This window comes from Delphinapterus leucas, chromosome X (genome assembly GCF_059928025.1).
Source record: "Delphinapterus leucas isolate spDelLeu-1000000601 "Yukka" chromosome X, BTC_Dleu_Yukka2, whole genome shotgun sequence".
Lineage (NCBI taxonomy): Eukaryota > Metazoa > Chordata > Mammalia > Artiodactyla > Monodontidae > Delphinapterus > Delphinapterus leucas.
Window position 1 is genome coordinate 63,251,318 of NC_143150.1, and position 26,105 is coordinate 63,277,422.

A 26,105-nucleotide genomic window follows, 5' to 3' on the forward strand; every position below is an offset into this window, starting at 1 on the left:
AGATACCTCATTGACTATTTTGTGATAAGGATCTTTTTCCTTTTCTCATACCAGATGTAGTGGTTATCTACACATTATAATTTAGAAATAAAATGGTATTGGGAAGAGGATTTGTTTCATCTCATGAATTTTCACACGAAACTATACATACAAATCTAGAGAAATCCTGGCATTCATCTTTAACATTTGCTCTTGCTAGGTCTTAACATATTACTACTCTTTCTTTTTTTCAGTTGAATTATAGTTGACTTACAGTGTTGTGTTAATTTCTGGTATACAGCAAAGTGATTCAGTTATATGTATACATATATATTGTTTTTCATATCTTTTTCCATTATGGTTTATTACAGGATATTGAATATAGTTCCCTGTACTATACAGTAGGACCTTCTTGTTTACCTAGTCTATATATAGTAGCTTGTATCTGCTAACCCCAATCCCTCCACTATCCCTTTTCGCCTTTGGTAACCGTAAGTTTGTTTTCTATGTCCATGAGTATATTTTGTAAATAAGATCATTTGTATCATATTTTAGATGATACATATAAATTATATCATATGGTATTTGTCTTTCTCTTTATGACTTACTAAACTTAGTATGATAATCTCTAAACCAATCCATGTTGCTGCTGGAGAAAGTAGAGGGGGATATCATTGGAGCAAGTGCACACTCCTCAGTTGTGCCTAAGGAGTCAAAAGACCTGTATGCAGAATACTATAAGACACTGATGAAGGAAATTAAAGATGATACAAACAGATGGAGAGATAGACTATGTTCTTAGATTGGAATAATAACATTGTGAAAATGACTATACTACCTAAAACAATCTGCAGATTCAATGCAATCCTTATCAAACTACCAATGGCATTTATAACAGAACTAGGACAAAAAATTTCACAATTTGTATGGAAACACAAAAGACCCCAAATAGCCAAAGCATTCTTGAGAAAGAAAAACAGAGCTGGAGGAATCAGGCTTCCAGACTTCAGACTGTACTACAAAGCTACAGAAGTCAAGATAGTATGGTACTGGCACAAAAACAGAAATATAGATCAATGGAACAGGATAGAAAGCCCAGAGATAAACCCACACATGTATGGTAACCTGATTTCTGATAAAGGAGGCAAGAATATACAATGGAAAAAAGACAGCCTCTTCAATAAGTGGTGCTGGGAAAACTAGACAACTACATGTAAAAGAATGAAATGAGAACACTCCCTAACACCACAGACAAAAAGTAAACTCAAAATGGAGTAAAGACCTAAATGTAAGGCCAGACACTAAGACTCTTAGAGGAAAACAAGCACTCTATGACATGACTCACAGCAAGACCCTTTTTGGCCTACCTCCTAGAGAAATGGAAATAAAAACAAAAATAAACAAATGGGACCTAGTGAAACTTAAAAGCTTTTACACAGCAAAGGAAACCATAAACAAGACCAAAAGACAACCCTCAGAATGGGAGAAAATATTTGCAAATGAAGCAACTGTCAAAGGATTAATCTCCAAAATTTACAAGCAGCTTATGCAGGTCAATATCATAAAAACAAACAACCCAATCCTAAAATGGGCAGAAGACTTAAATAGACATTTCTCCAAAGAAGATATGCAGATGGCCAACAAACACATGTAAAGATGCTCAACATCATTAATTACTAGAGAAATGCAAATCAAAACTGCAATGCAGTATTACCCTCACACCAATCACAATGGCCATCATCAAAAAATCTACAAACAATAAATGCTGGAGTGCGTATGGAGATAAGGGAACCCTCTTACACTGTTGGTGGGAATGTAAATTGATACAGCCACTATGGAGAACAGTATGGGGGTTCTTTAAAAAACTAAAAATAGAGTTACCATACTATCCAGCAATCCTGCTCCTGGGCATATACCCTGAGACAACCATAGCTCAAAAATATACATGCACCCCAATGTTCATTGCAACAGTATTTACAATAGCCATGACATGGAAGCAACCTAAATGCCCATCAACAGATGAATGGATAAAGATGTGGTATATATTTATAATGGAATATTACTCAGCCATAAAAAGGAACAAAAGTGTGTCATTTGCAGAGACGTGGATGGACATAGAGACTGTCATACAGAGCAAAGTAAGTCAGAAAGAGTAAAACAAATAACGTATATTAACACATATATGTGGAATCTAGAAAAATGGTATAAGTGATCTATTTGCAAAGCAGAAATAGAGACTCAGACATAGAGAACAAACTTATGGATACCAAGGGGGATAAGGGGGGTGGGATTAATTGGGAGATTGGGATTGACATATATACACTACTATATATGAAATAGATAACTAATGAGAATCTGCTGTATAGCACAGGGAACTCTACTCAGTGCTCTGTGGTGACCTAAATGGGAAAGAAATCCAAAAATGAGGGGATATATGTATACATATAGCTCATTCACTTTGCTGTACAGCAGAAACTAACACAACATTGTAACGCTACTATTCTCCAATAAAAATTCATTTTAAAAAACATCTAAAAATAATTGGGCATCAAAAGCCTAAAGTGAACTCTCAAGTGCTAATTAATCTCCAGAGAATATATTTCCTTTTTATTTTCACTATGTTTAATAATTTCTTCCAATAAATAGCATTTGGTTACTTAATAATTATCATAAATTTCTTGTTTTCCAACCTGTTACATGCAGGTTTTATTCTCATATCCTATTCTGTAAAAAAAAAAAAAAAAAAAAAAAAAAAGAAAGCAGCTCTATAACCACAAATGTCCATTCTCTTGGGTCAATTTGTGATTGTTTGAGAGAAATGGAATAATGAAATCCTCAGGGAGTAAGATTCACATAGAGCATCTGCTGAAATTCCTGAAATACTACATGCTGTCTGGTGTCTTTCAGCACAAGAGAGTTCTACATTTGCATCTTTGAGGATCTTAGACGTGGTAACTAATTAAAGTATTACCCAGAATATATTATTGCCACCAGACATGCACTATGACCACATCTAAGGCAATTCCCAGTTGATACTGCTTAATATTTTCTGATCAGTATGGTGCATTGTGTGATTTCTCCCCCATACATAGTTCCTACTCTTTTTTTTAATTGAATTTTATTTATTTATTTTTTTATACAGCAGGTTATTATTGGTTATCTATTTTATACATATTAGTGTATATATGTCAATCCTAGTCTCCCAATTCATCCCACTACCACCACCACCCCACTTCCCCCGTTTGGTGCCCATATGTATGTTCTCTACATCTGTGTCTCTATTTCTGCCTTGCAAACCTGTTCATCTGTAACATTTTTCTAGATTCCACATATATGTGTTAATACACAATATTTGTTTTTCTCTTTCTGACTTACTTCACTCTGTATGACAGTCCCGAGGTCCATTCACATCTCTACAAATGACCTAATTTTCTTCTTTTTATTGCTGAGTAATATGCCATTGTATATATGTACCACATCTTCTTTATCCATTCATCTGTCAGTGGATATTTAGGTTGCTTCCATGACCTGACCTGGCTATTGTAAATAGTGCTGCAATGAACACTGGGGTACATGTGTCTTTTAGAATTATGCTTTTCTCTGGGTATAGGCGCAGTAGTGGGATTGCTGGGTCATATGCTAATTCTATTTTTAGACATGGTTCCTACTCTTAATCACTTTATGATCATAGGTAACATGAAGTCACTCTGACAGTATATACATTAAGCTAGAAATACAATTTGCATATAAACTGATTATTTTCAAAGATTGATTGTAATTTTTCTTTCTATTCTGTTTTCTAACTATAGAAAAACATACATCTCATAAAGAAAGACAATAACCAGATAAAAGATGAATGAAGTAGCTGTGGTTTTAAAGTACCCCTCCACAACACTTAGGTCATTTCTAATTGTTTTTTAGAAATGACACCAAAAAGAAGGTATAAAGAGAGGTGAGAGTGAAAGATCAATTATGCAAAACCAGAACTATAATTTGGTCATTTCTTTTAGCTAGGGTAAGAAGAGCTAATGAAGGTGGCAATATCAGGTAAAGGAAAAGCTATTTAAGTAAAATTTGGAGATAAAGCAGGATTAAAATACATTTTCATTTATTAACTATTAAATATAACACATTCCTAATAAAATGGTTAGAACTGCTAATATTGAGTGTCTACTACATGATACTCACATTTCATGAATTATTCCATTTAATCTTCATAAACTCACAAAATACACAAAATGTAAATAAGTTAACTAACTGGCCCAATGTTAAACAACTAGTAAGTTGCAGAGCATATATTTGAACCCAACTCTGACTAATTCCAGTACTTATGGCCTTTCTATCACCCAATGCCACACCATGTTAAAATAGAAAAAATTATCCTGCATAGATCACTTATTTTTCATATAGTAAAATGTTATTAATATCCTTCTCATACAAAAAAAAAGTTACTGTAAGCACCCCAAGACTGTGCTTTATAAGGAAGAAAAGCCAAAGATCCCAAACACAACAAAATCTAGGTGGAATATAGGCATACCTCAGTGATATTGCAGGTTCTGTACCAGATCACTCTAATAAAGTGAATATTGCAATAAAGCAAGTCATATGAAGTTTTTGTTTTCCCGGTGCACATAAAATTATGTTTATTCTGTACTGTAATCTATTACATGTACAATAGCATTATGTCTGAAAATCAATGGATATACCTTAATTTTAAAAGTCTTTAATGCTAAAAATGCTAACCATCAACTGAACCTTCAGTGAGTTGTAATCTTTCTGCTGGTAGAGGGTTTAAAATATTGCAAGAATTATCAAAATGTGACACAGAGACATGAAGTGAGCAAATGCTATTGAATAAACGGCACTGATAGTCTTGCTCAATGCAGGGTTGCCACAAACCTTCAGTTTGTAAAACATGCAATAACTGTGAAGTGTAATAAAATGAAGCACAATAAAGTGAGATATGCCTGTACTAAACTCAAAAATTTTCAGGTATTTTTTACTTCATAACTCTGCATACCTTATGATTTCTCTTTACATAACAAACTGTATATGGTGCAATAGTAAATTACTATAAAATTAAGTTGTAACTATTCACCTTTTTGGGTAATGGCCAGGACTAAAATTTACAGTTTAGTACACCTGTCAAAAAAGATCCATGTGAGACTTTTACCAGTAATAATCAGATATGGTTCCTGTAGCTCTCCATGCAAAACAAATCAAGCCTGCCTACATAAGTTAAATTTGTGTTCTTGTATTGATAGTCTGGCACACCCCATGTGCTAATTTGGCAATAATTCTCACCTACTTTATAAGGTTTCCTGTCCCTACTTCTTTTATTTCTTTTCCCTTCACTATCAGCTGTCACCCAACAGACTTTTGGTCACCCATTTTTTCCTTTTCATTTCTTTCTCTTTTCACTGTACAAATCCAAAGTTTTAATTCAGCAAAACATTTAAAAAAGGGGAGACAAATAGTATTTTTTTGAAGTACAGCCACTTAGGAATCAAATTCTAATACTAGTTCTTTTTTAAAAAGAATATTATAACAAGGATTTTAAGGTGAGAACAGCTTTCTTTTTAGACCACTTAGACTATCAATTTCAACCACTTATTTGCTTTCACCCTTACTATATAAAGTGTTGAAGTAACAGCAAGCTCTAATAATTAAAAAAGGGGTGGTATCTCTGTACAAAAATTTTGTATGTAGCACCTAGCACTGTAACTTGGGCTACTAGGTATTTAATACACCTATCAAATTGTAAGCAGCTCTTTGCAGGAAACAGATTTTTGCAGGAAGCAGCTCTTCGCAGGAGGCCCTTTGTCCCATCACTTTAGCAGCTGTATTTTAACTTAACCTTACACCAGGTGCCCCCATGCTTCACTAATCTCTGGCCCAAGCATATTTCTCAAATATTTTGATCACATAATGCCTTGTCTAACCTGTTGATTTTTTTTTCTTAGACTGAAGAAGTAGGAATGAAGAATAAGTAATTAACCGATGACTAGATCTTTTCCCTATTTTCCCCTTCAGTAACCTCACGAGCAAACTGCATGAACAAGATAGCATCTAAAGAAAGATCACAAGGAGTCAGTAAGTCTGCACACAGTGAAAGATGACCAAGATTCTGACGCCCTCCCCAAATAATTATCTGCAACTAGCTTCCCCTTTCCCCTTTAAAAACTTTCATGGCTGAGCAGAATCTGTGGAATTGGTTCTTGGTCCACCTTCTCCCAGGTTGCCAGCCTCCTGAATAAAGCAACTTTTCCTTTTCCAACCAACACTTGTGTCTCCAGTATCAGCTTTCAAGAGGCAAGCAGCTGAACTTGAGTTTGGTAACAAAATAACAATATTTTTACCAGTCCCCAAAGCATTTTACCAGTCTAACTTTTCTCTAGGAGGCACACAAAAGTAAAGTAATAATAATACTAAATAAATAAATTAATAAAACTTATCTTCAATAAATATTTAGCATCTATGGTATGCTAGTTAATTAGTTAAAACAGACAAGTACAGAGGATATTGTCACTATCTTACAGGAGCTCACAATCTTTGGAGGTGGGGATGGATAAAACATGCTCACATATGCATAAGGTAAAAATAATTAAGTATCTTGTGGCCACTTTCTGGAAGATTTAATGAGTAGTTGGTTACAAATTGTCCTCACACTTAAGGCAGTTAATATGAATCAAAAACTGTGCAATATTTAATGGCACTAAAGATTAAAAGAAGTTATTATGGAAGGCAAAAGGAGGAAGCAGGCAGAAAATTCTATAGCCTCTAGGTCTTCAGTGTTTAGAGAGCCATGAAGCCAGCCTCCTCTTCTCCCTTTTCTACACCCCGACCCCCCCGCAACTCTTGCTTTTCCCCTAGGTCTCAGACCTTCCCTTCTCCACAAGGAACTCTGGCCCAGGCCCAGGCATGACAGCAGATAAGTGCTCTTCATTGTTACCGTACATTTGAGTATTTCCCATCCTTCTTTCTTGTCAACCTATTATTTCATGTGTATGTTTTTCATCATTAAGTAGATTATAAGATCTCTGAAAGCAAGAATTTAATTATTTTAAAAAGTAACTTTTATCACTCCTAACAATGAGAATAGCACTAAACATACAGGAGCTCATAAATACTTGTCTGTTTTTTTTTTGTTTGTTTGTTTGTTTTTGCGGTATGCGGGTCTCTCACTGCTGTGGCCTCTCCCGTTGCGGAGCACAGGCTCCGGACGCGCAGGCCCAGCGGCCATGGCTCACAGGCCCAGCCACTCCGCGGCAAGTGGGATCCTCCCGGACCGGGGCAGGAACCCGCGTCCCCTGCATCGGCAGGCGGACTCTCAACCACTGCGCCACCAGGGAAGCCCCTTGTCTGTTTTTTTAATTAAAGTGTCTCTTAGGGACAATGGAAAAAGATTGACTGGGATTCATTCTAACCTGAGAGACCCCCTGTTTCTTTCAGGACTCAACACAGACATGGCAATACTCTCCACATTGCAAAGTTCTTTAAAAGTCCAGGGTGCTCAAAAGAAGGAAGCCACTTAAAAGATACTGTATTCAAAACTTTGGAAAATGCCCTGGATTAGAAGAATTAAATTTAAATTTCCTAATCCAATTCCTTTATTGGATTTTTTTAACATGTCTTTCATTAATAGGTAATGCGAACAATAAAAATCAAAGACAATTTAAGCACAAACTACATCCCTCAACAAGTTAAAATGCAATCACCCAGACCCTAGATAGAATCCTTGCTTTCAACCTAGAACATTTTATTTAAAACAGACTAATTTCAAGCACTATACTGTGACATTTATCATGTACAGTAATTCCATTTAGAACTTAGAGCAACCTAAAATCAAATGGCATTAGTTCTATAGAACTTAATTTAAAAATCAATCTTTTCAGGCTTCCCTGGTGGCGCAGTGGTTGAGAGTCCGCCTGCCGGTGCAGGGGACACGGGTTCGTGCCCCGGTCGATCCCACATGCTGCGGAGAAGCTAGGCCTGTGAGCCATGGCCGCTGAGCCATGGCTGCTGAGCCTGCATGTCCACAGCCTGTGCTCCGCAGCCTGTGCTCCGCAGCGGGAGAGGCCACAACAGTGAGAGGCCCGCGTACTGCAAAAAAAAAAAAAAAAAAAAAATCAATCTTTTCTCTTTTTCGTTTTAAGCTTTCAGAAAACATGCAACATTTGAAAAAAAAAGCATTCTATTTCTTTTAAAAACACAGAACGGGATGGTCTGTCTGAACCCTAGTACAAAAGCATTTTGGTGTTAATACTTACCATGTGGGCATTTAGCCTTACAAGCTAATTACTAGATATGAGGTACTATCATCATTGGTTAAATGCCAGTGATGGATAAGAAAAAAAAAAAAAAACATGCCATATGGTTTACAAAAGAAGTAATAAAATTACTTAATTGTTATGGCAGAAAGTTCATCTATACAAGGACTAATGCCAAGCTTATTTATATGCTGGGCCATCTAATTACTTACCACTGGAATGCTACTGGGCTCAGATAACTAATCCATTAGGAGAAATGATTCTCCCCTGCAAAGATAGAGAACTGCCCTAGGTAGTCCCATGCCAAATTCTCAGCATTTTTGTTATACAATGAAAGAGTCATACTGACCCCCACCCCAAAATAGGCAAGGTAGTTGGGATGTAGTCATTTAGTCTCTACAGGGAGCCCATGAACTTGACCACAATAACACTTGCAGTGCTATGACTAAGTGACTATTAGAGATAACAGGAAACCCTAGAAGAACATAAAGGGAGGGTCCTTCTCCCATATCTAGGTAATGCAATTTCCTAGATTTCTAGTCGGAAATCAGACTCAATTCCTAAAAGAAATTCAATAAATCAAAGACTTTTCCAGATACTTATGCCACAATCCCTGAGAGATGGAACATTTCAGCTGTCAGGCAGGAGAGATAGCTATATAAGAAGATAAAGAGAAGTTCGATGACCCAGCTGGTCTTGGTAAAGTGTGTGGTAAAGGCAGCAACCATGCCAAACAGGAGCCCAGTGAAAATGCCTCCTATTCCAACCAAAAAATATTTCCCTATCCCAGCCAAAATATCCAATGGTTTGATAGATGGCATTTCAGAGAAAGATTTGAACAACTTATAGAGCACCTTCATAAAAAAAGATTAGAGTGAATTTACCAATCAGAAAGGTCTCAACTTATGCCCTATGTATCCTTCTATTTTGAGGTTTCTCAACTTTGAAGTCCTCCAACTCCCCATTTCCTTCCCAACATGAGTTCCTAGAAATCTTCCCTACATCAAAAGATATTTCTACAAGTCAATATCAAATTATGTATGATTCTGTTTGAAAATTGTCTGATGGGCTGTGAATATATGCTTCATGGCTAAAATATTCTTATTTGACATGACTAGAAAGACTGTGGCCTCCAGAAGTTTTATCCTAGTTTTCACTTAATAAACTGATACAAGATTAGTATAGTATCAAAAAAGCATGGTTATTTTTGAAAACATATTAATGACCAGTAAATCATATTCTCTCGATTCATAAACTTATTCCTAAGACTAAATTACTCAATCATGGTCTAAACCAGAATTCAATTCTTATTTAAATTCCAAGGGTGACCATAAGAGAACCTAATTAATTACCATGAAAGCTCATGCTTCGGATACTTACAACAGTAACAGCATCATTAAGGAGGGATTCTCCAAACACCAAAATATGAAGCTTTCCATTCACATGAATTTCTTCAAATACAGAGAGTACAGCCACAGGATCTACTGCAGCAATCAAACTACCAAACCAAAAGTTATGGAGCAATGACACATCTTGAAGTTTGAAGTACTTCACCTGACATATGCCATAGAGGAAAAGGCCTATCCCAAATGCATTCCACATGGTTCCAACTACAGCATATGACAGAATGGTCCCTATGTTTTCAAAAAATGGCCAACTAGGCATAAAATATCCTGCATCAAGGACTATTGGTGAAAGTAAATACAAGAAAAATATATCACTGTTTATGACTGGTGGGGATTTGTCATTTAAACTGTAAATTAGTCCTCCCATGATGAGACCTACAAATATCAAGAGGCAGCTTTTAGGTACAACTGCAGGTAACTTATCATAGAGGTGAAATCCTAGAAAAGAGAAAAAAGATAGACCGTTATAACATCTTTATTATTAGTCATCTCTATATGTCAGCCTTCTTCTCAAGCCTCATGATTTCAGGAAAATAGCTTCTCAGTCATTTTGCATTTTACATTTTAATAATGACTTGATAAAGATGCAGATGCATGAGTGGAGACAATTTTCTTTATAATGGAAAATATTTTTTTTCAGTGTCCACTGAATCATTTTCAAATGTGAGTACATGTTTTAAAATGGAAACAATGCATTTATCAGCTGGCAATATTCTTCTGTTCTTCTCATGATCATAGTCAAAGGCATCAGAAACTTAAAAATATAGAAATGACAACCATAATTCAAATGTCTGCTTTGAATAATAAGAGTTGAAAAGGGCTTTAGTAATAATAACTAACTCTTCATTGATGAGGAATCACAATTACTTATAAGGAAATTGAGGCCAAAGAAGTAAAGTGACTTTTCATGGCTAAATGGTAATTATGTGGCAGAACTGAGGTGACAACCCAGCCAGGTCTCCTGACTTTTAGCTCAGTGTTCCTATAATTACCCCAAACTGTCACTTGGTCTGATTGACAGATATGGACTTAACACTAATGCATACTACTCAATTATCAAAATACAATCCCAACTATAAAGTTAGTTTTTTCTCATACAATGATATGAGTCTTTCATCCCATGAGGGAAATGCAGCCATCTCTAGCAACCCACATAGCAGCAGTTCTCTGTTTTATCCTGTATTCTTTTACCTTTGCCCACATTATATGCCACATCATCATGTTGTAGCTTACATGAAGCCTATAAATAACGACTCTAATTTTCATCAATCCTCTCTGCTATAGAAAGGGTCATCTGAGCTAATCCATCCCCTTCCTCTCTGCCCTAGTCACCACTAATACACTGCTGAGATCCCTTTCTAAAATATTTGTTAATTAATTTGACTACAACTTTCTCAAGGATTGAAGCTAGGTTTTACATTAATCCCCTAGCACACTGATAGCACATAGAAATAGCTCAACAGATACTTATCAAATAAATAATAAATATATTTTTAGAAAAGAAAGTCAGTTGGTTCCTAAGCTAGACTTTAAATAGTTTCAAAAGTGCTTTCACATATACTCTTCTATTTGATTTTCTCATCATACCAACACAGCAATGTAAATACTGTTATCCCCATATTAGAAATGATAAATATGAAGCCAAAGAAGTACTTCAATCATCTAACACATACTGATTGCCTATGTGCCAGGCACTGGCTCCTAAATTTGAGCAAATATTAAATAGCTCAAAGTAATCTTATCTTTCCACTAAACCATGCTAGGTCTCTCTTTATCCTCTACAGAACCACTTATTTCCTCTAGGCATTGAAATAATTTGAAAACTCCTCATGGGAAAGATGGGGTCTTATTCATCTCTGTAGCCCATGGGCCCAATATAATGCTCCACACATAAAATGTGCTAAAAAATATTTGTTGAATGAATGCTAACAAGGAATTTTTTTTAAAATTTACATTCTCTTACAAGGTCACAGCAAAAAATTGTCAGTGATGGCTCAATAAAGTCCTACTTAAACACATTGGGATGGAAGACCTACTGGGAAGTCCCTTTGCCCTGTTATCCTGAAATTAACATTTAATTAGACTATTTATTACAATCAATATATCTAGTACTGAAAAAATACTTTAAAAGAAACCTAACCCTAATAACCTTAATTATTAACCCTAATAATTTAAAAGAATCCACAAGTGCTAATTACTATCACCCAAAACAGCATGTATTTCTAATCAAGGAAGCATGAGACTAGCATTCTAGTTCTGGTTTGTTGAACTTCACAAAGCATCTTCTATCCCTGGGCCTCTGGATAAGAATGATTTCTAGGGTTTTTCCATCTCTGACAATCTATCGTGCTATGAATCTATGGATTTTCTGTGTCATCATTAAATGTTACATTTCATGAATGATAAAGCTTTGGTATCTATAAAGTCACTTAAATAACACTTTGAAATGCTGAACATGGTTTATTTTAGAATAAATTCATTTTAAAATGACAAAATTCTACAGTCTTTTATGTTTTCCTGGCATTGTTTTTGGTTCTCAACCTACTTAAAAATGTTAACTTCATCATAAATACTTTGAACTGTTAAAGGACTCTCATAATTTTAATACCACCAAGGCAAAGGTCTGATAAATTATTAAAGAACATAAGAGGAATAAATGATAATAAATCTCCTTAGGAGAATCACAACACTAGTAAATCAGGGTGTTCATAAAGGTGAAATAGTTAAAACATAGCAGCTCTTCTTTTCTTGCTGGATTTAGTCTTTGTGTTTCCACTTAAATTCTGAGTGGTGACAAAAAGGTCTATCTTTTAAAAAATAGGAAATGGACTTGTTCCACTTTCTCACTACCTGGCAACTATAATAAGCATCCTGTGAAGAAAAAATGTTGCCTAAAGACTCAGATCAGCTAGAATCATTCTATTAAGATTTCTCTGTTCTCCCTTTTAAAGTTATGCCTCATCTTCTCAACCCTTGAACAGCTGGGACCCTTTGCAGTCTAAGTTCCTGTGCTGAGCCCATTAATTCCACCTCCTTCTGCTGGGAGACCACCAACATTTGAACATAATCACTGAAAGAGGGTTTGAGGTATGAAGATAAACATCCTTGTGACAGAGCTCAGGAGGCAAATATTCCACTTTGCCTTTCTCTGGTCTATTAAGGAAAAGGTGCCTTTCTTAACATCTGAAAAGGCCCTGAAAGTCCCCTCCTCCATTAGGCAACTCCCTGGGAGAGCCTTGGGAAGTTCCTCAATTATCCTTTTTTTTTTTTTTTTTTTTTTTGCGGTATGCGGGCCTCTCACTGTTGTGGCCTCTCCCGTTGCAGAGCACAGGCTCCAGATGCGCAGGCTCAGCAGCCATGGCTCACAGGCCTAGCTTCTCCGTGGCATGTGGGATCTTCCCGGACCGGGGCACGAACCCGTGTCCCCTGCATCGGCAGGAGGACTCTCAACCACTGTGCCACCAGGGAAGCCCACTCACTTACCTATCTTTGCCAGAGAGGCTAACATAATCCAGAGTGTGATCTCCAAAGGAATTTGCACATGCTGGTAATCCAGGGAAAAGAGGAGTGTGTAAGCAGACACCATCGAGGCATTTTCCTGTGTTCTTTTGGGTCCCCAGCTGCTATTTTTTGCCGTCTGGTCCCAGTAGTGCAGCATGTTACCCCCAGAGGTGCCCAGAAGATGGGAGCAGAGCTGCCCCAGTAGCAGAGGTAAGAGGAGGCCCAGCCCATGGGCCACCACCAGCTCTGCCAGCTGTGCTTGCTAAAGTACTTAATCTCCCCCTCCCCCGGCCCCCGCAGCTGCAGTTGCTCACAAATGCAGTTTGCTGTCCCTGACCCTTAGTCCTGCTGTCTAGCATTTAATGGATCAGTGAAAATTCCAGCAGCTCCATGGAGTCCTAGAAGAGAAATGCTGGGCTGTTATGCCCTGGAATGAAATTAGAGCCAGAGCCAGCAAAGGGAGGAAGCTGGGACAAATTCATTGATTGACATGGAAAAGGATTTTACCCCCAGTCCTAACTCTCAAGGGAAGAAATTCACTGGGAACTGGATTCTGGCCACTTAGCAATCTATTTTCTTACTAAAGATAACTCCAGTTCAGAATGGATATGGAAAACTACTCAAGAATAATTCCTAAATCTCCAGAGACTATCAAGACTTCTGCGTACGAGAATCCTAACTAGGATGCCAAATTCAAGCTGTCTTTTAGGGAAAACTCTAGAGGTAGAGCTCCTTATTTCCACAGAGAGAGGCGAAGGGGTCAACAAAATTAAATCAGCTGCTCCTGGAAATTCTAGGAGAAAAGCCTTTTCTTTTTTCTGAATAAATGGCCTAGTACTTAAGAGGGGAATAGAAATACTATTTTTATTTTTTTACCATAATTCCTATCTTCCATGTGATATCTTTCAATAGAACTTCTGAAAAAGGACAAGCACCTTCTACTCCAACTTCCACTCCATGTAAATTATGCCTACTTTACTTGTTAATCAATTTTCTCAGGTTTCACCATAAAAAACGTGTATTGATTGCTTATAAACTCAGTGAGATTTCACTAGAGAGGCCAATCTCCAGAATAGTTACATATCCTTTTGTATCATTGTGCCCTTTTCATTTTTATTATCCTCAAATTAGGCATGATTTTAAACCTGGTGTCTTCTTTTCTGTTGCTGTCCTTTGTCAAACTCTTTAGAGGACATCTTGTTACATAGATTACCAAATAGAATAGCATCAAAAATTTAATACTTACATATTTATTTTGTTTGTGGCAATTGGGGAAAAATGTAATTAAAAGTGAAATGTGATGAAATAAATTTTCACATATTGAGGTATGGGGAAGTCATTCTGTCTTATACATAAGTAAACTTGAATTTTATGCTAATTAAAACAGGCTGTTTGTGGCCTATCAAACATACATTGTACATCTGCTTTAATTATTAAAGAAAAGGGCACATTAACCAGAAGTAAAGAATGTCCATGTTAGAAATAAACATTAGCCTCCTTTCCTGAACACTAATGCTGGTACTCCTTTGATGATAAGACTCCCTACCCAGGTGTCAAAGCCATAGTGACTCACTGTGTACGTGTAGATCTGCTTTTGTGAAACTTTGAAGGAATGTATCCCTGACTTGTTTAATGTTCTTTGTTCTGAAAAGATATAAAATTGTACTGAAAACCATGCTTCTCTGGAGCATTTCCTCAGAGTTATCTGAGAGGCTGTCTTCCGGGCTATAGTCCTCAGTTTGGCTCAAATAAAACTCTTTTCAATTTCTATTATAAATTGCTTATTGATTATTTTCATCAACAAATATATTGTGTTATTAGTTTCAGAGAAAGAATAGAGCCAATCTAAAAAAAGAAAAAGTTTTCTGAAATTTCCATGTGATTTCTTTCCCTGAACTTTCAATGCTAAGCATCCACATCACATTGTCCATATAACTAACTGTTAGTATGAATAATATACATATGAATCCTGTGACAAGTTGATAAAGATGGTGAATTTTCTCTACTATTGCATTTTTAACTACATCTTTGTATTTGTTCTGTATTATTATAAAATCCTTTATTAGTATTGTTTCTTAATTATAAATATTTTGTACTTTCAGCCTGTGAAATTAAATAGACCAGAATAGATCCCCATTTTCTCAGGGTAAAGACATTGCATTATAGACATTGCTTATATAAAGACATATGTTTATATAACAAAGCTTGCAATAGCTACTCAATAAAAATAATTCATGGGGGAAGGTGATAAGTCTATTTTAAAATGATGTACACTTTGAGTATTATAGCAAATATAAATATTTGTGATACCAAGGAAAATTATTTTTTCTTGTTTTCTTTGTGCTCAAAATACTGCAAAATTACACAGTAAAAGTAGAAAAGTATTTTCCTGGTAAATTCTTCTTTTTAATAGTAATCATCCTTCCCTTTCTGACAGAAAGCAAAAACTATATATACATATACACACATAGAAAGGGAGGAAGGAAGAAACTAAGGAAGGCCAAAATAAGTAAATAAGTACTTCACAAAACAGGATGTAGGACTGCTATCATATTTGACTATTCACAGAGAACACAAGTAATTAAAATGCGGGAGCCCTAGGCTATTAGATAAATCGATGACCCATTTTTTTTCTTAGTTGCTTAAACACCATCTATCCTAACAGCTAAAGATAAATCAGTGACCCATTTTTCAACAAAAAGGAATAATTTGGAGACACAAACTCACCAATGCATAAGCCTTTGATATGTCAACAAGCAATCTTCTTGAAAATAAATCTAATTTTTTAAAGTTGGGTATAAGTTAAAAATCTGACAACTTAAAATTTAATTTCCCTGTAAATTTCTCCATTTGCAATTTCATTTACCATGATCCTGTACACAGCATTTAGCTATTTACTTTGTTTTTAGATCAGAGACTGCAAATTTGACACTAACCACTATTCTCAGTAATTATTTTCCAGGTTTATGTTAGACCAAGTTCTAGAGTAATCATATTAGGTGTGGAATATTCAATATTGGTGTCCATCATTATCTATGTCTAGATTTTTATATAAGAGGCATATAATGTGATTTTAGGATCTATGGAAGGTTATTCTATGAAAAGAAAAACACCTCTCCATTCTTTTCTCTTTTTATTGATTATAATTTATATTTAATAAAATGCACAGTTCTTAAGTGTTCAACTTGATGTTTTGGCAATTTATATACACCTTCATAACTACTACCCAAAGAAAGATATTGAACCTTTGTCTCATGCTCCTTTTCAGCTTATCCCCACCTTAACACACAGACAACCACTGTTCTGATTTTTTTTCAATAGATTAGTTTTTACCTATTATTGAACTCCATATGAATTGAATCATAAAATATCTACTCTCTTGTGTCTGGCTTCTTTTGATCATCATAGTATCTGTGGTAATTATCCACATTGTTATATGTATCAGTTGTTCAATCCTTTTTACTGTCAAGTGCTGTTCCATTGTACAAATATCCCACAATTTGTTTATCCATTCTTATGTTGATGGACATTTGTGTTGTTACTAGTTTTGGCGACTGTGAAAAAGGCTGCTATGAATATTATTGAACAAGCTTTGTGTGAACACATGTTTTTATATATTTTGGGTAATTGTTTATGCATGTAATTGATAGGTATTTCTCTCCTTTTAAAAAATACAAGACAAATATTTAATTCTATAACCCATTGTTATCAAGACATATAATGTAAATCTGTAAAGAACATAATTATTAACTTAAATTCATAATATGTGGACTTTCCTGGTGGCGCAGTGGTTAAGAATCTGCCTGCCAATGCAGGGGACATGGGTTCAAGCCCTGGTCCAGGAAGATCCCACATGCCGTGGAGCATATAAACCCATGCACCACAACTACTGAGCCTGAACTCTAGAGCCCGTGAGCCACAACTACTGAGCCTGCGCGCCACAACTACTGAAGTCCACATGGCTGAACCCATGCTCCGCAACCAGAGACGCCACCACAATGAGAAGCCCCAACACCACAATGAAGAATAGCCTCTGCTTGCCACAACTAGGGAAAGCCGGTGCACAGCAATGAAGATCCAATGCAGCCAAAAACAAATTAATTAATTAATTAATTTTTAAAAATTCATAGTATGGGATAGATGACTGAACTCAGAGGACTTGGTAAATATAAAAGTGCAATAAACTATGAATTAGAAGACCTCGATTCTAGTGCCACCATTAGGTGCTAGTTCTGATTTCGGACGCACGCAGCAGGAAGCAGCAGCTTGCAGCAAGCAGCAGTGAGTAGTAGCTGGAAGCAAGATCCTAGTTCCCGGGCCAGGAGTCCTAACTGCTAGACCACAGAGGCCAGTGGCTAGCACCTGAATCCCCCAGTTCTTGCCTGCCTTGTCAGGAAAGAATTTGGGCGAGGAGACAGAAGGTAAAGAGAAAAGTTAAAAGTTTATTGGAAAAGTAGAGTACATGTGGAAAGACACACGGGCAAACTCAGAGAGAGAGAGTCGCCCCTTCGGGAAGTTTAAATTCTTTATAAAGGGGCGGTTTGCTGGGGTTTTGTCTCCCATCTGGCCAATCATCTTGTTTTGTCCCCCTTGGCTAATTTGTCTCAGGACCCTCCCCTTAGGTGTGCACGCACTTCTCAGCCAAGATGGATCTTGACGTGAAAGGGTCTGGGAGATTCAAGACTCACCATGGCCTGGCAGTGTCCCCTGACTTTTGATCCCCAAGGACCCCTTCTGCACATGTGCAGTGTCTCTCTTATCTCAAGGAAGGGAAATATATAACCTCTTGATCTTTACTCAAACGGGGTTTAGCCCCTCTCTGTCCCTGCCATGACTGTTATCTTAAGGTGTCCACAGGAGACAAAGGCTGGCTATTTACTCTGTTTCTGTTGATACTTCCATTTTAGAGAGCAAACAGGAGGCTGATTGTAAATGCCTAACCTGGAACCCACCTATCTCCTGTCTCAGGAAATGCAAACAGGAGGTTAGTTGTAAGTGCCTGGCCTGAAACCCATCTTTTTCTCACCCCAGTCAATGTAAATAGGAGGCCAGTTGTAAATGCCTAGCCTGGAGCCCATCTATCTCCTACCTCAGTTCTATGACCTTAGACAGTTTACTTAACTTTTGTGAACTTCTATTCACTCCTCTTCAAAAATAAGGTTTAGTGTTCTAAATCATTTGTATCTTCTATGCACCTATTATGCTATGTGGGGATAGAACTAGATGCTGTAGACATGAGGGGTAACACTGATTCCCTGCAATCAAGGAGCTTATGAGTTAGTGGGAGAAATAGACACATCGACCTGAAAGGTCATTAGAATATAATAAGTGAGGTTCATTCAACAATAAGAATATAACCAATAGGTATCTATTGAGTGTATACCTTGTATTTCCTGCTAGGTATTTGGCATATGATGCTAAATACTTCCAATATAGGTTTGGCCTTTGTGGTACAGACTAATGGGAGATACAAATTAAAAAATCCAATCCTAATGTAGTACAACTAGATACTGGGGGAATACACAACACATGGGAGCACAGAATCAAGGTTCTTAACCCAGACTAAAAGAAGAAAGAAGACAGAGAAAACGTTCTGGAAAAAATCTGAACTGAGACTCAAAGGAAGAAAAGTTGGAGATAGTCTGACAAAAAGGGATGTGTTTCACTAGCAAAGCAAAATAGAGACATAAACAACCAGAGAAAGATCATGGCAAATTCCAGGAATGAAAAAAAATTGTGTAACTGCATCTTAATTGAGTGGCATGAATAAAGACTTTGAGACCGATTAGGAGATGACAGTAACCTGAAATAGAGACACAACAATGAAAACATAAAGTTAACAGATTAGAAAGATTAGCAGCAACAAGAAGCTGCTACTACCCCTAGGCTGAAGAGACAAAGAGAGGAGATGGAAACTTATCACAGAGGCCAGAATAACCTGGCAGAAGCTAAAACATTAGCAGTAATGTTCAGCGAGAGCTAGAGTCATGAACAGTTGCTGCCAGAGACCTCCCCAAGGAAAATAAGAGAGAGAGAGAAATACTCTGGCCTCTCTCTTCTCTCTCTCCAAATTCCCATCAATACCTACAATTGTACGAGTCCACCAGGAAGCCAGCTGACACAGGAGCCTGAGAAACACAACCTAGAGGAGTCTGCCACTCTGCAAACAGAGCAAAGCAAGCAAATGTCAAGGAATGGATCTGAGAGCAAACAGGTCCAAGACTGGCACACAGTTTTAATTACTATATACTAATGCAAATACAAATACAAATACTAATACTATCCCAGCTGCATGTGAGAAAAAAAAGGAGACAAAAGAAGAGAAGACATCAAAAAAAGAGCGAACACACAAGAAGTGAAAACTTTCAATCTCTTCACTTCTTTGAATAGGAGAGGCCTGAGTGTACCCACACATAGACTGAAATCTTTATTTCTACACCCAATCAGTTAAGAATATGACACATCCCATCAAAATGTGTGGCTCAGCAGAGTAGTGATTTGCAAACAAGGAAGTGGAGATGGAAATATTAGGTATTCCAGAGGTTATGTGTAGTTTGAAGTGCCTCCCCAGCTTTGATGAATGCTCTTACACACACACGTGCACGCGCACACACACTCAGAATCACTACACTTTTTTATTGATAACATCCACATTATTAAAGAGGTCAGTATCAGAAAATCCCTGCCTGTACTTTTTCAGAGTCCTTTTGTTATACCAAGAGATATTCCTGCCTGGAGAAATGACTCTTTTCTAAGAAAATAAGATAGAGCATCTATTACTGACAGCAATAGAAAAGAAGAGGAAATTGATAAGTAGTCACCCACAGGGGCATATCCCAGACATAGGAATGTACAGGCACTGGAATATCTCTAAAGCAGATGAGCTTTCCCAAGAAGTCACAAAGGGGAATAACCATGGAGAAAAAGTTTGCATTTGCACATATGACACATCATGAGGGCATTTGGTGCCAAAATACACTGGAGCATTCCAGTAAGATATATTTTCTTCCCCTCAACTCCCCTTCAAACACCAACCCTCCTGCATGAGCTAGAGGCAGCCAAACAAGCAGGGAAGAAAGGCATAAAAAGGAATTTAAAGGAATAGGAAAGAAGCCACCCACACATAACCTCCTCTCTACCACCACTTCTCACTGCAGGCTTCCAATCATGAGTCAGACCCAAATACAGGAAGAGAGAGAGAGAGATTAAAAATATAGTAATAGACTAGATTGATGTTTGTCATACTTAAAATTAGACTGTTGTTCCCTGAAAGTGACCAGTAAAGCAATGAGATATGCCCAAGATATAAACCATAAGCAGAATATGGATATTCTAGAGAGCTTAGTTAAAAAGTAATAAGGATAATAAAATAGAGGAAGAAAAATAGAGCAAAGAAAACTCAGTCAACCTAATGAAGATTGTCAACATAACAAAGATCAAAAAAGATAGGAAAAAACTCTAGAAACTGCAAATAGGAAGACATAAAATAACATATAGGAATAGGTCTAAATATAATCATAATGATAGGCAATGTAAGTGGGATAAACTCATTATTAAATGGCAGATGCTCTCAGATTGGAGTTGCTAAATCCAGCTATATGTTGTTAACAAGAGATAAACCTCAAATAAAAGTTGCAAAGAAACAGATAGAGAAAATATACAAATCAAATTGCTTTAAAAATGAAATATAGCAATATTAATATCTCACAAAAGAGATTAAAGGAAAAAACTATTTGATATAAAGCTGGAGATGACACTGATATTGAAAGACCTGAAATACTGTCATTGTTCTCTGAATAAGACAGTAGCTTAAGGAGAACAGAATGATATGTGGAGTACTGGCCTAAGTCCATCTGAAAATGGGTCCAAATGTTCTATGGACCTACGTTGTTGTTATTTCTCCAGTCCCTGGGTAATAATTGGGTTGGGATATTCAACATTTGGCAGAAATCTTATATTGGATCCCCTTCCAATATAAAAGCAATGCAGTGATCGGTGGTCCTCACTGAACGTTGGATGCAGTAGTATATCACACTTAGAAATATTGTCCTTACCCATTTATCAAGAGATTTAAAAGGCACAGTTTTGAGTAGGGCTCTGAGCAGTAAGAGAGGGTGTTTTGTTTCCCATTCACCCCATTAGTGATAAACACCCTAGAGTTATGGCAATGACCAAAAATACAACAACCAACACTGGACAGATGAAATCAACAGCAGTTTAAGAGTCATATATACTCACAGCCCAGGGGAGGAGGACACCATATGCCACATAAGACTACCTGAGTGTTGCAATCTGGAATGGAGTGAACAAGAAAGGGCTGTGGAAAACAGGCTTTATAGTGTCAAGAGAGTGAGGTGCTGCCTAGTTCCTGTCAGAAGATGAAATTTGCTTGTTTGAATAATTCTATAGGCTGGAGAAGAACTGAAACCCACTACCCAGGGATAAGCAGGAATTGTGCCTGGCACCCTTGATAAGGAGGGTGGACTAACTAGGAGACCTTATCCACAAGGCAGAATACAGAGGGGAACTCTGCGTTTAAGCCAAAGGGGCCTTTCTGGTTTCAGATATCAAGGCAGCATATAATATTGGGCCTTAATTTTAGACTTTATATCACAGAAGCTATGAAAAAGATCCAGGTGAAAGCAGCCCTTTTCTCAGGTCATATGATCTAGCAGATTTGATGGTGTGAGAGGTATCTGTAGTGGATGGGATGCTGTGTGCACTCTATAGCCCCAATTAGAGAGTTATAACACAGGCTCCAGGGGTTATGGAACAAGGTCGTGCCTTCTGCAGCAGATAACTCCTTGATGTTTGAAAAGAAGACCTAGATGTGCTACTAAACCCTAGTAGAGACTAAACACATGACTAAGGGACATCAGTGACTACCACTAGAGCTGACCATCATGAGCTGGTTATTATCAGATCCACCAAGTCAATAGCAATCCATCATTCAATAGACTGGTCCCAAAATAAGTTGCACAAACAGAAGGCCTAGACTTCTTGTCACTTATCTCTGTTGCACTGATGTCTCTCCCTTGCCTAGGGTACCATATGACCAGCTGTAAAAAAAAAAAGACAGAGACAGAGAGAATATTCCAGGGCCTGGTTCACATATGGTAGGCTCAGTATACTGTTGTAAACCAAAAGTAGCCTGTTACTGCATCTATCAGCCACATATATAGATGTCCTTAAAGGGGAGAAATAAATGAAAATCCTCCAACTTGGCAAAGTTTTATATAGTATACCTGGTTATCAATTTGATGTGTATAATACATTAATTATAAAAATGTCTGCAATTCTTTACCCTGTTCTTCCTGACTTTTCAACTCCTCCCATTAAGAGGTAAAGTCTATTTCTCCATCCCTTGAGAATGGGCTGGCCTTGTGATTTGTTTGGCCCGTTGCATGAAGCATTAAGTAACAATTCAGGGCGTAGTACTCAAGAGGCTTTCTATGCTTCCCCTCTCTCTCAAAACCCTTATATGGCTATATGAACAAGTCCAGGATAGTTTGCTGGATGATGAGTTGTTTGTGACCCCCAATTATCCTAGCCAATAGGCAACAAATTACCATACATGTGAGAAAAGCCCTTTTAGACCAGCCATCTCCCAGCTGATGTAGTAGTTGACCACAGATGCATGAACAAGCCCAGCTGAGATCAAAAAAGCATGATCTAGAAAAACAGAATCATCCAGCTGACCAAAATCTCATGAGCAAAAATATATGTCTATTGTTTTAAACAGTTGAATTTGGGGGTGATTTATTATGTAACAATAGCTAACTGATACAATGTGGAAGGAGAACTAGATGGAAATATGGATATCCATGGACTTCTGGGCAGTGATAATGGCTTGGCAAGCTGGTCAGAGGCCTGGAAATAGAAAGATTAAAATATTGGAGACAAGGAAGTCTAGGGTAGAGGTATGTGAATGACACATAGGAATGGGCAAAACATGAAAAAGTTTGTAACACACATTAATGTTGAGGATGTCCTTAACATTTAAGTGAATTGGATAATTCACCCTATAGCTATCAGCCAACCTCTCTTCTAGGCTATCCCAGTGCTCTTGTAATGGAACCATGAATAAATTGGCTACAATAGTAGCACTGAGAGCTAGGCAAAGGCTTTTCTTAACCAAGGCTGATATAGCTACCTCTACTTCTGAATAACCAATCTACCAGCAGCAGAGACTGATATTGAACTCTTGATATAGTATGATCCCTTCAAAGAGACCAGCCAGCCACTGTTGTTGGTTAATGACATAATTCTTCTTCCATCTGAGGTCTACTAGTTCTACCGTATGTCACATCATCTGAGATCAGTCAGCCTAATTAAAAAGCCTAGTAGGTGTTCAATGAATGTTCCATTTGGAAACTACACCACACAAGGTTGTGGCACAATCCTCTAGTATAAAGCATATTCCTTGAGCAAATAGCTGATATATGGTTCTTATCCTCAATACTAGAATAAATTGGTCCAGTGAATAATGGGATTGGCTCCTCTCTCCAACCCTTGTGGGCTGACTTTCTGTTCTTAAATTCTTAGGCTCTGCCAGGTTCAAAACCCTTGTTTCAACTGGGAAACAATGCTTCTAAAAAAGAGGAGAGTGTAAGGTGCCATTGAACATGAAACTACAACCCCCACCTAGTCAGTTAGGACTTCTGATAAAAGTAGACCAGCAGGCAAAGGAAGAATTTAACATTAATGGTGGAAATTGACCATATTACTATGAAGAGCTAAGGTTACTCTTATATGAGTGAGGTAGGGAGAAATTTCTAGAACCCAGGGAATTTTACTAGGGTGTCTCTTTGTGTTTCCACACCTCATAATAATGATTAGTAGACAATTACAGTTATTATAGCCAGGCAAGGGCAAGTCAACTAAGGATTCAGACCTCTTAAGATTGAAAGTTTGGATAATCTCACCAGACAAGCAACCTATCCCAACTAAAACACTGACTGAGAGTGAGGGGAAAATAGACTGCAGGTGGAGGAGTGAGACAGTAAATATCAATACAGACTTGGGACCAGTTGTAATGGCATGGACAGTAGTAGCATGTTCCATTAATCTCCCCCATGTATTGTCACTTTTAGAGAATGCAGTTGGCCACTGCATTAAAAACTTAAGGGAGAGACAGAGAATGCAAAGGGTGGACTCTATAGGACACATCTTGAGCACTATGTCACAGAATCTCACCCTCAGGTCTGATTCTAGCCACATACTGACAAAAAGTGTTTTGCAAGCTTTGATCCCACTTCATGCTGACAATAACTCATCTCAATAGCATAATGCTCAACTAAATTAGGACCAGGAGTCAATGGAAAGAGGATACCCCTTAGACAGGTGGTCATTCTGAGGTGCATTCTATATATCTCCTCAGAATGGTCTATCTAGATTGAATATCAACTATCCACAGTAGTAACCAACTTGATTCCACATAATTGGATTTTTCTCCTTCCCTGTTTTACTCTCTCTGGTTCCTCATTCTCACTGCCCAGAATCACTTCCCAAACAAACTATCTGCATGAAAAAGCTTTTGAATCAGGCTCAGCTTTCAAGGTAACCCAGGATAAGGCATATGTATTTCGTTCTTGCTGTATTTTTCCCTTTCTTGGTCCTTCTAGTCTCAGGGAAGTGTTGGAATTCAGTGTTAAACACAGAAGTTGCTTTCAGAAATTATAACATTCATAGTTTTTGTTTTCCAGAAGCCTAAGTAACCTGAGGTAAGTAGGCTTGGAAACAAAAAATAGAATGTATAAATTTGAGGAGAGAGAAGCATAAGCAGTGAAAGAGAATAAAATTTCTCAAGACCAGAAAGGAATTATGGTTTGGAGTTCTATAAGCAGAGGACTTATGCCCTGAATCTGATGCCTTAGAAAGATGCCGACTTCTTGGGAGTAGCGGTGTGATAGAACAATCTAGGGAAGCTGTATCCTAGACAGGACAGCTTCCAAACTTGTCAAATAAAGTCAGGCCAAATCTTGACACAAATGCAACAGGTCTTCAAGGTATCATGTAGATTCAGACGATGAACAAGTCAATAACATCAACATTGCAGCAAAGACAAGATTTCCAGGAACCATATATAACCTCCAGAATTTTCTGAGATTCTAAAGAGGGGGAAAGGTCCTCAAACACACACACACACACACACACACACACACACACACGCATTCATATATGCAAAACACAGTGACTGAGATTGAAACACCAGTTGATTAATATGTGTCCTCAAAAATCAACTTTAGTTTGACTTTTTAAAGTAAGTAGTGTGACATTTATGGCATGCCCAAGACTGTATTTGCAATTTCACACAGCTATATATCTCTCCTAGCTCAGTGCAGGGCTTAGGCCTTCTTTATATATGCTGTTTCTACAAACATGTGAACACGCTTCTGTACACACACACACACACACCCCATCTGTCCCAACCTTCCACATGGACCAAAAAGAAGTCTAAATGCATTCAAATGTTCCCCTCAAAAAGTATCAAGACTGAAATGGAAACATTTATATCCAGAGAGCTATATCACTTAAAAAAATACTCATTTCTTAAAACATACTACAATGTCTATAAACTCCACCCTCCAACTCAACCTGTTCAGAATTGGATATATTACCTCATATTTTCTTACTCTAACCCAGATTTTCTTCCTGTATTCTCTATATCAGCTAGCAGTACCACCATGTCAAACATGCTAGAAACCTGGGAGTTATTCTTTACATTTCTCCCTTACCTTATATATCTAACCTATTTCTCCCTTACCTTATATATCTAACCTATTACAAATCCTGTTAATTTCATTTCCTATCCCTTTCTCATATCTTTATCCTCTTCTCTATTTTCACTGTATTAGTTTGTGACCTCAACATCTCTCCCAGGACCAGTGTAATGGCCTCTTAACAGCTCTTCCTATATCTGGTCTCATCATCATCCAAACCATTCAAT

The 26,105-nt window shown here is 37.3% G+C and overlaps 1 protein-coding gene across 1 annotated transcript in view; it reads right to left on the reverse strand.

Annotated features, from left to right (window-relative positions):
- LOC111178213 (sodium/hydrogen exchanger 2-like) overlaps positions 1–26,105 on the reverse strand; it is a 57,711-nt gene that overhangs the window by 12,856 nt on the left and 18,750 nt on the right. The window contains 3 exon segments of the mRNA XM_022580734.2: positions 8,849–9,103; positions 9,630–10,093; positions 13,139–13,402. Of these exon segments, the coding sequence (XP_022436442.2) occupies positions 8,849–9,103; positions 9,630–10,093; positions 13,139–13,402 (983 nt within the window).